Below are 13,609 nucleotides of genomic sequence, written 5' to 3' on the forward strand. Positions count from 1 at the left end.
CCCCCAAAGCAACGGTCAGACCGAGAGAGCCAATCAGGATCTGGAGAGAGTGTTGCGATGTTTGGTATCCAAGAATCCTTCATCCTGGAGCCAGCAACTCTCTATGGTTGAGTACGCTCATAACTCGTTACCAGTGTCATCTACGGGCCTTTCGCCATTTGAGTGTAGTGTAGGTTACCAGCCACCTATTTTTCCTAGTCTGGATTCCGAGGTCGCGGTCCCCTCTGTTCACGCCTTTATCCAGAGGTGTCATCGCACATGGACCAGAGCCCGTGAGACTCTGCTCCAGGTGGGAGCGCGCACCAAGGCTAAAGCCGATCGCCACCGGTCTAAGCCTCCCGTTTACGTCGTCGGTCAAAAAGTGTGGCTTTCTACCAAGAACATTCCTCTCCGCTCCGTATCTAATAAACTTGCTCCCAAATTTATCGGCCCGTTCACTGTCACCAAGATCATTAGTCCGGTGACAGTCCGCCTCAAACTCCCTCCGGCGTACAGGAGGATTCATCCCGCCTTCCATGTATCCAAAATCAAACCTGTTTTTCACTCCCACCTTAATCCGCCAGTCCCGGTTCCCCCACCGCCGCGACTCGTAGATGGGGAACCAACTTATTCGGTTAATCGCATTCTGGATTCTAGACGGAGGGGACGCGGTTTCCAGTACTTGGTGGACTGGGAAGGTTACGGTCCGGAGGAGAGAAGTTGGGTTCCTGCTAGGGACATTCTGGATCACTCCCTTATTGATGATTACAATCAACAGGTAAGGTCGGCTGGGAGCGTCAGGGGACGCTCCTAGGGGGAGGGGTACTGTCACGGTTCATGGATTCCCTGTCTCACTCTTGGGTGCGTGTTGAATGTAGGTGAGGGTGGAGCCTGGGATTGGCTCATCACGCACCTGTGGCTGATCACCTGCACCAGCTGCAACTCATCACCTTCACCCTATTTAGTCTCTCTGTTTCTCTCTTGTCTTTGTCAGAGCGTTGTTGGATGTTTCCCCTTGTGTCTCCGTGTTGGTTGTCGTTTCCCCCTTCCGTGAAACGCTGGATCCCTTCCCGGATTACCTCAACCGCGCTCCCGAGTCACTGCTGCTCACAGCCTGCCCGTGTCGCCAACAGAGTCTCTCTCACTGCTCCGTCTTATCCGGACTTCTTCTGTGTTCTGAGTTTTGGCTTCTGTGACACTTCTGTCAATAAACCAGTTACTTGCAATTGAATCCTGCCTCTGTGAATCCGTTACACTTTCTCAGAATGCTAAAGTTTACAAACGAAAACTTTCTCGGAATGCTAAAGTTTAACAAACTAAAACTTTCTCGGAATGTTAAAGTTTAACAAACTAAAACTTTCTCGGAATGCTAAAGTTTACAAACTAAAACTTTCTCGGAATGCTAAAGTTTAACGAACTAGAACTTTCTCCGAATGCTAAAGTTTACAAACTAAAACTTTCTCGGAATGCTAAAGTTTAACGAACTAAAACTTTCTCGGAATGCTAAAGTTTAACAAACTAAAACTTTCTCGGAATGTTAAAGTTTAACAAACTAAAACTTTCTCGGAATGCTAAAGTTTACAAACTAAAACTTTCTCGGAATGCTAAAGTTTAACGAACTAGAACTTTCTCAGAATGCTAAAGTTTACAAACTAAAACTTTCTCGGAATGCTAAAGTTTAACGAACTAAAACTTTCTCAGAATGCTAAAGTTTAACGAACTAAAACTTTCTCGGAATGCTAAAGTTTAACAAACTAAAACTTTCTCAGAATGCTAAAGTTTACAAACTAAAACTTTCTCGGAATGCTAAAGTTTAACAAACTAAAACTTTCTCAGAATGCTAAAGTTTAACGAACTAAAACTTTCTCGGAATGCTAAAGTTTAACGAACTAAAACTTTCTCGGAATGCTAAAGTTTAACGAACTAAAACTTTCTCGGAATGCTAAAGTTTAACGAACTAAAACTTTCTCGGAATGCTAAAGTTTGACGAACTAAAACTTTCTCAGAATGCTAAAGTTTAACAAAATAAAACATTCTCACAGAATGCTAAAGTTTAATGAACTAAAACTTTCTCGGAATGCTAAAGTTTAACAAACTAAAACTTTCTCGGAATGTTAAAGTTTAACAAACTAAAACTTTCTCGGAATGCTAAAGTTTACAAACTAAAACTTTCTCGGAATGCTAAAGTTTAACAAACTAAAACTTTCTCAGAATGCTAAAGTTTACAAACGAAAACTTTCTCGGAATGCTAAAGTTTAACGAACTAAAACTTTCTCGGAATGCTAAAGTTTAACGAACTAAAACTTTCTCGGAATGCTAAAGTTTAACGAACTAAAACTTTCTCGGAATGCTAAAGTTTAACGAACTAAAACTTTCTCGGAATGCTAAAGTTTGACGAACTAAAACTTTCTCAGAATGCTAAAGTTTAACAAAATAAAACATTCTCACAGAATGCTAAAGTTTAATGAACTAAAACTTTCTCGGAATGCTAAAGTTTAACGAACTAAAACTTTCTCGGAATGTTAAAGTTTAACAAACTAAAACTTTCTCGGAATGCTAAAGTTTACAAACTAAAACTTTCTCGGAATGCTAAAGTTTAACAAACTAAAACTTTCTCAGAATGCTAAAGTTTACAAACGAAAACTTTCTCGGAATGCTAAAGTTTAACGAACTAAAACTTTCTCGGAATGCTAAAGTTTAACGAACTAAAACTTTCTCGGAATGCTAAAGTTTAACGAACTAAAACTTTCTCGGAATGCTAAAGTTTAACGAACTAAAACTTTCTCAGAATGCTTAAGTTTACAAACTAAAACTTTCTCGGAATGCTAAAGTTTAACGAACTAAAACTTTCTCGGAATGCTAAAGTTTAACGAACTAAAACTTTCTCGGAATGCTAAAGTTTACAAACAAAAACTTTCTCGGAATGCTAAAGTTTAACGAACTAAAACTTTCTCAGAATGCTAAAGTTTAACGAACTAAAACTTTCTCAGAATGCTAAAGTCTACAAACTAAAACTTTCTCGGAATGCTAAAGTTTACAAACTAAAACTTTCTCGGAATGCTAAAGTTTAACGAACTAAAACTTTCTCGGAATGCTAAAGTTTAACGAACTAAAACTTTCTCGGAATGCTAAAGTTTAACGAACTAAAACTTTCTCAGAATGCTAAAGTTTACAAACTAAAACTTTCTCGGAATGCTTAAGTTTAACGAACTAAAACTTTCTCGGAATGCTAAAGTTTAACGAACTAAAACTTTCTCGGAATGCTAAAGTTTAACGAACTAAAACTTTCTCGGAATGCTAAAGTTTAACGAACTAAAACTTTCTCAGAATGCTAAAGTTTACCAACTAACTTTCTCGGAATGCAAAAGTTTTATAAGCGAGCGCATGTTTGATTTTACATTACAGAACTAGTATTTAAGTATATACACTGAACAAAATTATAAAAATTATAAAAGCAACCTTTTTTTCATGAGCTGACTTTTTCAATATACACAAAAGGCCTATTTTGTTCACAAATCTGTCTAAATGTGTTAGTGAGCACTTCTCCTTTGCCGAGATAATCCATCCACCTCACAGGTGTGGCATATATCCAGATGCTGATTAGATGCAGGATTATTGGACAGGTGTGCCTTTTTATTTAGTATAATAAACTTTATTTTATATGTAGCTTCTTTGTGGAGAGGTTTCCGTCCTCACGGCTAGCGCAGATGCTGGGCAAGAAGGAGTTTGAGATTACCTTTAACGTGCTGGAGCTGGTCAACAGTCAGACGGTCACATGGGTCGGCGTGTTCTACTGCCCTCTGCTGCCGGCCATCAGCTCTGTCAGGCTGCTGCTCCTCTTCTACCTCAAGAAGGTTTGGTGCTTGGATTGTATTTTAGGGTGTAGATTTGGAAGCCGCAGCTGTAGTAATGTCCAGTTATGTCCTCTCTGTCAGTTCACAGTGATGCGCTGCTGTGCTCCGCCTCAGAGAATGTTCCGGGCCGCCAGTTCTTCTGTTCTCTTCCATTTCATGCTGTTGTTGGGTCTCGCCATGTCTGCGGTCACATTAGGGGTAAACATCAAGAGGTATCTATCTATCTATCTATCTATCTATCTATCTATCTATCTATCTATCTATCTATCTATCTATCTATCTATCTATCTATCTATCTATCCATCCATCCATCCATCCATCCACCCACCCATCCATCCATCTATCTATCTTTTGGCCGAAAATGCCAAATATTGGTCGACGACGGCTCATAATATGTGACCTTTATATTAGTGTGGCTTTCCTCACATGTTCATAACCTGTATCTATGTTCTCTTCTGAGGTTTGACCCAGGATGCTGTGGCCCGTTTCAGGACAGCACCGTGTTTAATGTGACCAGTGTGTGTATAAAGACTCTGCCCGATCCGGTGCAGACCACCATCAGCTATATCTCATCGGAGGCCTTCGCATTCGCTCTGATACTGGCTGAGGTGTAAGTGATGTGATGAAGGTTTGGTGATTTAATGAAGGTTTGGTGATATAATGAAGGTTTGGTGATGTGATGAAGGTTTGGTGATATAATGAAGGTTTGGTGATGTGATGAAGGTTTGGTGATATGATGAAGGTTTGGTGATATGATGAAGGTTTGGTGATATAATGAAGGTTTGGTGATGTGATGAAGGTTTGGTGATGCGATGAAGGTTTGGTGATGTGATGAAGGTTTGGTGATATGATGAAGGTTTGGTGATGTGATGAAGGTTTGGTGATGTGATGAAGGTCTGGTGATGTGATGAAGGTTTGGTGATATAATAAAGGTTTGGTGATATAATGAAGGTTTGGTGATATAATGAAGGTTTGGTGATATAATGAAGGTTTGGTGATGTGATGAAGGTTTGGTGATGTGATGAAGGTTTGGTGATATGATGAAGGTTTGGTGATATGATGAAGGTTTGGTGATGTGATGAAGGTTTGGTGATGTGATGAAGGTTTGGTGATATGATGAAGGTTTGGTGATGTGATGAAGGTTTGGTGATATAATAAAGGTTTGGTGATATAATGAAGGTTTGGTGATATAATGAAGGTTTGGTGATGTGATGAAGGTTTGGTGATTTAATGAAGGTTTGGTGATGTGATGAAGGTATGGTGATATAATAAAGGTTTGGTGATATAATGAAGGTTTGGTGATATAATGAAGGTTTGGTGATATAATAAAGGTTTGGTGATATAATGAAGGTTTGGTGATGTGATGAAGGTTTGGTGATATGTTGAAGGTTTGGTGATATAATGAAGGTTTGGTGATGTGATGAAGGTTTGGTGATATAATGAAGGTTTGATGATGTGATGAAGGTTTGGTGATATGCTGAAGGTTTGGTGATGTAATGAAGGTTTGGTGATGTGATGAAGGTTTGGTGATGTAATGAAGGTTTGGTGATATGATGAAGGTTTGGTGATATAATAAAGGTTTGGTGATGTAATGAAGGTTTGGTGATGTGATGAAGGTTTGGTGATGTGATGAAGGTTTGGTGATGTGATGAAGGTTTGGTGATATGATGAAGGTTTGGTGATTTAATGAAGGTTTGATGTGATGAAGGTTTGGTGATGTGATGAAGGTTTTGTGATATGATGAAGGTTTGGTGATTTGATGAAGGTTTGGTGATATAATGAAGGTTTGGTGATATGATGAAGGTTTGGTGATATGACGAAGGTTTGGTGATGCGATGAAGGTTTGGTTATATGATGAAGGTTTGGTGATATGATGAAGGTCTGGTGATGTGATGAAGGTTTGGTGATATGATGAAGGTTTGGTGATATAATGAAGGTTTGGTGATATGATGAAGGTTTGGTGATATGAGGAAGGTTTGGTGATATAAGGAAGGTTTGGTGATGCGATGAAGGTTTGGTGATATAATGAAGGTTTGATGATGTGATGAAGGTTTGGTGATATAATGAAGGTTTGGTGATATGATGAAGGTTTGGTGATGTGATGAAGGTTTGGTGATATAATGAAGGTTTGGTGATATGATGAAGGTTTGGTGATGTGATGAAGGTTTGGTGATTTAATGAAGGTTTGGTGATATGATGAAGGTTTGGTGATATAAGGAAGGTTTGGTGATATGATGAAGGTTTGGTGATGTGATGAAGGTTTGGTGATATAATGAAGGTTTGGTGATATGATGAAGGTTTGGTGATATAATGAAGGTTTGGTGATATGATGAAGGTTTGGTGATATGAGGAAGGTTTGATGATGTGATGAAGGTTTGGTGATATAATGAAGGTTTGGTGATATGATGAAGGTTTGGTGATGTGATGAAGGTTTGGTGATATAATGAAGGTTTGGTGATATGATGAAGGTTTGGTGATGTGATGAAGGTTTGGTGATTTAATGAAGGTTTGGTGATATGATGAAGGTTTGGTGATATAAGGAAGGTTTGGTGATATGATGAAGGTTTGGTGATATGATGAAGGTTTGGTGATATAAGGAAGGTTTGGTGATATGATGAAGGTTTGATGATGTGATGAAGGTTTGGTGATATAATGAAGGTTTGGTGATATAAGGAAGGTTTGGTGATGCAATGAAGGTTTGGTGATATGATGAAGGTTTGGTGATGTGATGAAGGTTTGGTGATATAATGAAGGTTTTGTGATATGATGAAGGTTTGGTGATGTGATGAAGGTTTGGTGATATGATGAAGGTTTGGTGATGTGATGAAGGTTTGGTGATATGATGAAGGTTTGGTGATGTGATGAAGGTTTGGTGATATAAGGAAGGTTTGGTGATATGATGAAGGTTTGGTGATATGACGAAGGTTTGGTGATGCGATGAAGGTTTGGTTATATGATGAAGGTTTGGTGATATGATGAAGGTCTGGTGATGTGATGAAGGTTTGGTGATATGATGAAGGTTTGGTGATATAATGAAGGTTTGGTGATATGATGAAGGTTTGGTGATATGAGGAAGGTTTGGTGATATAAGGAAGGTTTGGTGATGCGATGAAGGTTTGGTGATATAATGAAGGTTTGATGATGTGATGAAGGTTTGGTGATATAATGAAGGTTTGGTGATATGATGAAGGTTTGGTGATGTGATGAAGGTTTGGTGATATAATGAAGGTTTGGTGATATGATGAAGGTTTGGTGATGTGATGAAGGTTTGGTGATTTAATGAAGGTTTGGTGATATGATGAAGGTTTGGTGATATAAGGAAGGTTTGGTGATATGATGAAGGTTTGGTGATATGATGAAGGTTTGGTGATATAAGGAAGGTTTGGTGATATGATGAAGGTTTGATGATGTGATGAAGGTTTGGTGATATAATGAAGGTTTGGTGATATAAGGAAGGTTTGGTGATGCGATGAAGGTTTGGTGATATAATGAAGGTTTGGTGATATGATGAAGGTTTGGTGATGTGATGAAGGTTTGGTGATATAATGAAGGTTTTGTGATATGATGAAGGTTTGGTGATGTGATGAAGGTTTGGTGATATGATGAAGGTTTGGTGATGTGATGAAGGTTTGGTGATATGATGAAGGTTTGGTGATGTGATGAAGGTTTGGTGATATAAGGAAGGTTTGGTGATGCGATGAAGGTTTGGTGATATAATGAAGGTTTGATGATGTGATGAAGGTTTGGTGATGTGATGAAGGTTTTGTGATATGATGAAGGTTTGGTGATTTGATGAAGGTTTGGTGATATAATGAAGGTTTGGTGATATGATGAAGGTTTGGTGATATGACGAAGGTTTGGTGATGCGATGAAGGTTTGGTTATATGATGAAGGTTTGGTGATATGATGAAGGTCTGGTGATGTGATGAAGGTTTGGTGATATGATGAAGGTTTGGTTATATAATGAAGGTTTGGTGATATGATGAAGGTTTGGTGATATGAGGAAGGTTTGGTGATATAAGGAAGGTTTGGTGATGCGATGAAGGTTTGGTGATATAATGAAGGTTTGATGATGTGATGAAGGTTTGGTGATATAATGAAGGTTTGGTGATATGATGAAGGTTTGGTGATGTGATGAAGGTTTGGTGATATAATGAAGGTTTGGTGATATGATGAAGGTTTGGTGATGTGATGAAGGTTTGGTGATTTAATGAAGGTTTGGTGATATGATGAAGGTTTGGTGATATAAGGAAGGTTTGGTGATATGATGAAGGTTTGGTGATGTGATGAAGGTTTGGTGATATAATGAAGGTTTGGTGATATGATGAAGGTTTGGTGATATAATGAAGGTTTGGTGATATGATGAAGGTTTGGTGATATGAGGAAGGTTTGATGATGTGATGAAGGTTTGGTGATATAATGAAGGTTTGGTGATATGATGAAGGTTTGGTGATGTGATGAAGGTTTGGTGATATAATGAAGGTTTGGTGATATGATGAAGGTTTGGTGATGTGATGAAGGTTTGGTGATTTAATGAAGGTTTGGTGATATGATGAAGGTTTGGTGATATAAGGAAGGTTTGGTGATATGATGAAGGTTTGGTGATATGATGAAGGTTTGGTGATATAAGGAAGGTTTGGTGATATGATGAAGGTTTGATGATGTGATGAAGGTTTGGTGATATAATGAAGGTTTGGTGATATAAGGAAGGTTTGGTGATGCGATGAAGGTTTGGTGATATGATGAAGGTTTGGTGATGTGATGAAGGTTTGGTGATATAATGAAGGTTTTGTGATATGATGAAGGTTTGGTGATGTGATGAAGGTTTGGTGATATGATGAAGGTTTGGTGATGTGATGAAGGTTTGGTGATATGATGAAGGTTTGGTGATGTGATGAAGGTTTGGTGATATAAGGAAGGTTTGGTGATATGATGAAGGTTTGGTGATATGACGAAGGTTTGGTGATGCGATGAAGGTTTGGTTATATGATGAAGGTTTGGTGATATGATGAAGGTCTGGTGATGTGATGAAGGTTTGGTGATATGATGAAGGTTTGGTGATATAATGAAGGTTTGGTGATATGATGAAGGTTTGGTGATATGAGGAAGGTTTGGTGATATAAGGAAGGTTTGGTGATGCGATGAAGGTTTGGTGATATAATGAAGGTTTGATGATGTGATGAAGGTTTGGTGATATAATGAAGGTTTGGTGATATGATGAAGGTTTGGTGATGTGATGAAGGTTTGGTGATATAATGAAGGTTTGGTGATATGATGAAGGTTTGGTGATGTGATGAAGGTTTGGTGATTTAATGAAGGTTTGGTGATATGATGAAGGTTTGGTGATATAAGGAAGGTTTGGTGATATGATGAAGGTTTGGTGATATGATGAAGGTTTGGTGATATAAGGAAGGTTTGGTGATATGATGAAGGTTTGATGATGTGATGAAGGTTTGGTGATATAATGAAGGTTTGGTGATATAAGGAAGGTTTGGTGATGCGATGAAGGTTTGGTGATATAATGAAGGTTTGGTGATATGATGAAGGTTTGGTGATGTGATGAAGGTTTGGTGATATAATGAAGGTTTTGTGATATGATGAAGGTTTGGTGATGTGATGAAGGTTTGGTGATATGATGAAGGTTTGGTGATGTGATGAAGGTTTGGTGATATGATGAAGGTTTGGTGATGTGATGAAGGTTTGGTGATATAAGGAAGGTTTGGTGATGCGATGAAGGTTTGGTGATATAATGAAGGTTTGATGATGTGATGAAGGTTTGGTGATATAATGAAGGTTTGATGATGTGATGAAGGTTTGGTGATATAATGAAGGTTTGGTGATATAATGAAGGTTTGGTGATGTGATGAAGGTTTGGTGATGTGATGAAGATTTGGTGATGTGATGAAGGTTTGGTGATTTAATGAAGGTTTGATGTGATGAAGGTTTGGTGATGTGATGAAGGTTTGGTGATATGATGAAGGTTTGGTGATTTGATGAAGGTTTGGTGATATAATGAAGGTTTGGTGATATAATGAAGGTTTGGTGATATAAGGAAGGTTTGGTGATGCGATGAAGGTTTGGTGATATAGGGAAGGTTTGGTGATGCGATGAAGGTTTGGTGATATAATGAAGGTTTGATGATGTGATGAAGGTTTGGTGATATAGTGAAGGTTTGGTGATGTGATGAAGGTTTGGTGATATGATGAAGGTTTGGTGATGTGATGAAGGTTTGGTGATATAAGGAAGGTTTGGTGATATGATGAAGGTTTGGTGATATGACGAAGGTTTGGTGATGCGATGAAGGTTTGGTTATATGATGAAGGTTTGGTGATATGATGAAGGTCTGGTGTTGTGATGAAGGTTTGGTGATATGATGAAGGTTTGGTGATATAATGAAGGTTTGGTGATATGATGAAGGTTTGGTGATATGAGGAAGGTTTGGTGATATAAGGAAGGTTTGGTGATGCGATGAAGGTTTGGTGATATAATGAAGGTTTGATGATGTGATGAAGGTTTGGTGATATAATGAAGGTTTGGTGATATGATGAAGGTTTGGTGATGTGATGAAGGTTTGGTGATATAATGAAGGTTTGGTGATATGATGAAGGTTTGGTGATGTGATGAAGGTTTGGTGATTTAATGAAGGTTTGGTGATATGATGAAGGTTTGGTGATATAAGGAAGGTTTGGTGATATGATGAAGGTTTGGGGATATGATGAAGGTTTGGTGATATAAGGAAGGTTTGGTGATATGATGAAGGTTTGATGATGTGATGAAGGTTTGGTGATATAAGGAAGGTTTGGTGATATAAGGAAGGTTTGGTGATGCGATGAAGGTTTGGTGATATAATGAAGGTTTGGTGATATGATGAAGGTTTGGTGATGTGATGAAGGTTTGGTGATATAATGAAGGTTTTGTGATATGATGAAGGTTTGGTGATGTGATGAAGGTTTGGTGATATGATGAAGGTTTGGTGATGTGATGAAGGTTTGGTGATATGATGAAGGTTTGGTGATGTGATGAAGGTTTGGTGATATAAGGAAGGTTTGGTGATGCGATGAAGGTTTGGTGATATAATGAAGGTTTGATGATGTGATGAAGGTTTGGTGATATAATGAAGGTTTGATGATGTGATGAAGGTTTGGTGATATAATGAAGGTTTGGTGATATAATGAAGGTTTGGTGATGTGATGAAGGTTTGGTGATGTGATGAAGATTTGGTGATGTGATGAAGGTTTGGTGATTTAAAGAAGGTTTGATGTGATGAAGGTTTGGTGATGTGATGAAGGTTTGGTGATATGATGAAGGTTTGGTGATTTGATGAAGGTTTGGTGATATAATGAAGGTTTGGTGATATAATGAAGGTTTGGTGATATAAGGAAGGTTTGGTGATGCGATGAAGGTTTGGTGATATAGGGAAGGTTTGGTGATGCGATGAAGGTTTGGTGATATAATGAAGGTTTGATGATGTGATGAAGGTTTGGTGATATAGTGAAGGTTTGGTGATGTGATGAAGGTTTGGTGATGTGATGAAGGTTTGGTGATTTAATGAAGGTTTGATGTGATGAAGGTTTGGTGATGTGATGAAGGTTTGGTGATATGATGAAGGTTTGGTGATTTGATGAAGGTTTGGTGATATAATGAAGGTTTGGTGATAAGATGAAGGTTTGGTGATATAATGAAGGTTTGGTGATAAGATGAAGGTCTGGTGACGTGATGAAGGTTTGGTGATATGATAAAGGTTTGGTGATATAATGAAGGTTTGGTGATTTAATGAAGGTTTGGTGATGTGATGAAGGTTTGGTGATATAATGAAGGTTTGGTGATATAATGAAGGTTTGGTGATGTGATGAAGGTTTGGTGATATAATGAAGGTTTGATAATGTGATGAAGGTTTGGTGATATGCTGAAGGTTTGGTGATGTAATGAAGGTTTGGTGATGTGATGAAGGTTTGGTGATGTAATGAAGGTTTGGTGATATGATGAAGGTTTGGTGATATAATAAAGGTTTGGTGATGTGATGAAGGTTTGGTGATGTGATGAAGGTTTGGTGATGTGATGAAGGTTTGGTGATGTGATGAAGGTTTGGTGATATGATGAAGGTTTGGTGATTTAATGAAGGTTTGATGTGATGAAGGTTTGGTGATGTGATGAAGGTTTGGTGATTTAATGAAGGTTTGATGTGATGAAGGTTTGGTGATGTGATGAAGGTTTGGTGATATGATGAAGGTTTGGTGATTTGATGAAGGTTTGGTGATACGATGAAGGTTTGGTGATGTGATGAAGGTTTGGTGATTTAATGAAGGTTTGATGTGATGAAGGTTTGGTGATATGAAGGTTTGGTGATGTGATGAAGGTTTGGTGATATGAAGGTTTGGTGATGTGATGAAGGTTTGGTGATATGAAGGTTTGGTGATGTAATGTGTTTGTCTGTACTGATGAACTCTGTTTGTTTGTGACCCGTTGACCTTTTCTAGTGTCATTCTGACATCGTATGTGTCTCGCGGACGAGCGAATCGCAATGCCATCGCGCGACTGAAGGACATGTTGGTGATGGTGAGTTTCATTAACTTTTATTCCTTTAGCATTAACACTTTCTATGAAGCATGTATTTATGATGCATCATAAGGCTATTCTCAATGCATTATAATACATGCATAATGCCTTACAAACAACCTTATTATCTGTTGAATAATCATAACAAGTTACAATATATTATAATATTTACCTATTTGTGGTTATAACCTTTAAGTGTACAATGTATTATAACACCAGATAAAGCCTGTATTGCGAATGCATCACATCCAAAATAAAAGTTTGTGTTAATATATGTGTGTGTGCTGAGTACTGTATAATTGTGATATATATATATAAATACACATGTATACTTTATATATATATTTATAATTTATTGTGTATATAAATTTGAATATTTTAAATATAAATATACAATTTTTCTTAAATATATACATGCATGTGCGTGTATTTGTATACATAACAATTAAACACAGTACACACACATTATCATATTAACACAAACTTTAATTTTTGGATGCGATTATTCACGATTAATCGATTGACCAGCACTAATTATAATACATTAAGAATATCCGAAAACACTTTATTTTATTTGTTACATTTGTTACATGTACTTACCATAGTAATAACAGTACATTATGCATAATTGCATGCAACTAACACTGATTCTACTAATAATTAAGTACACGTAGTTAATTATTATTACTCAGTATTTACATATATATGGAGGACCAAATTACTCAAAATGAAATAATTAAGTAAATAATTAATTCAACTAAACAACAATTAAATGTACCATTTTTTTCTGAAATAATTAAATAATTATTGTAATAATTTAATAATTAATTTAATTAAATATTAATTAAATAATTAAATAAATAAATGTATCTATTTATTTTGTAAAATTACATGAAATTGTTTAATATATTTCACAATTACCTCTTCCACACACACACTATTGTTATGTTTAAAAAATCTATTTTTTTCATTATTTAATGTGCTTTTTCAAAAATACATTTTTCACAATAATATGCTGCATTTACGAATGATGCCTATTTGACGAATTTTGCATTTCCAAAGCAACATTTTCCCAAAGATTTTTTTCATAATAATAGAGGACATTTCTCAAATGCCAATCAACAGGCAGTGGGGTGGTGCTTGGCGCTGATTGGATAATTCTTTCAGATTGATTACTTTTTTCTGTCTGGTTCTGGCAGGTGGCAAGGGGAAATCGGGGA

At 37.2% G+C, this 13,609-nt stretch overlaps 1 protein-coding gene across 1 annotated transcript in view; it reads left to right on the forward strand.

Annotated features, from left to right (window-relative positions):
- The window catches only part of tmc8 (transmembrane channel-like 8), a 34,161-nt gene that overhangs the window by 15,670 nt on the left and 4,882 nt on the right, over positions 1-13,609 (forward strand). Inside the window, exons 12-15 of the mRNA XM_067432168.1 lie at positions 3,647-3,833; positions 3,915-4,045; positions 4,294-4,443; positions 12,311-12,389. Of these exons, the coding sequence (XP_067288269.1) occupies positions 3,647-3,833; positions 3,915-4,045; positions 4,294-4,443; positions 12,311-12,389 (547 nt within the window). The remainder of the gene's footprint in view (positions 1-3,646; positions 3,834-3,914; positions 4,046-4,293; positions 4,444-12,310; positions 12,390-13,609) is intronic.

Source organism: Pseudorasbora parva, chromosome 22 (assembly GCF_024679245.1).
Source record: "Pseudorasbora parva isolate DD20220531a chromosome 22, ASM2467924v1, whole genome shotgun sequence".
NCBI classification, from domain to species: domain Eukaryota; kingdom Metazoa; phylum Chordata; class Actinopteri; order Cypriniformes; family Gobionidae; genus Pseudorasbora; species Pseudorasbora parva.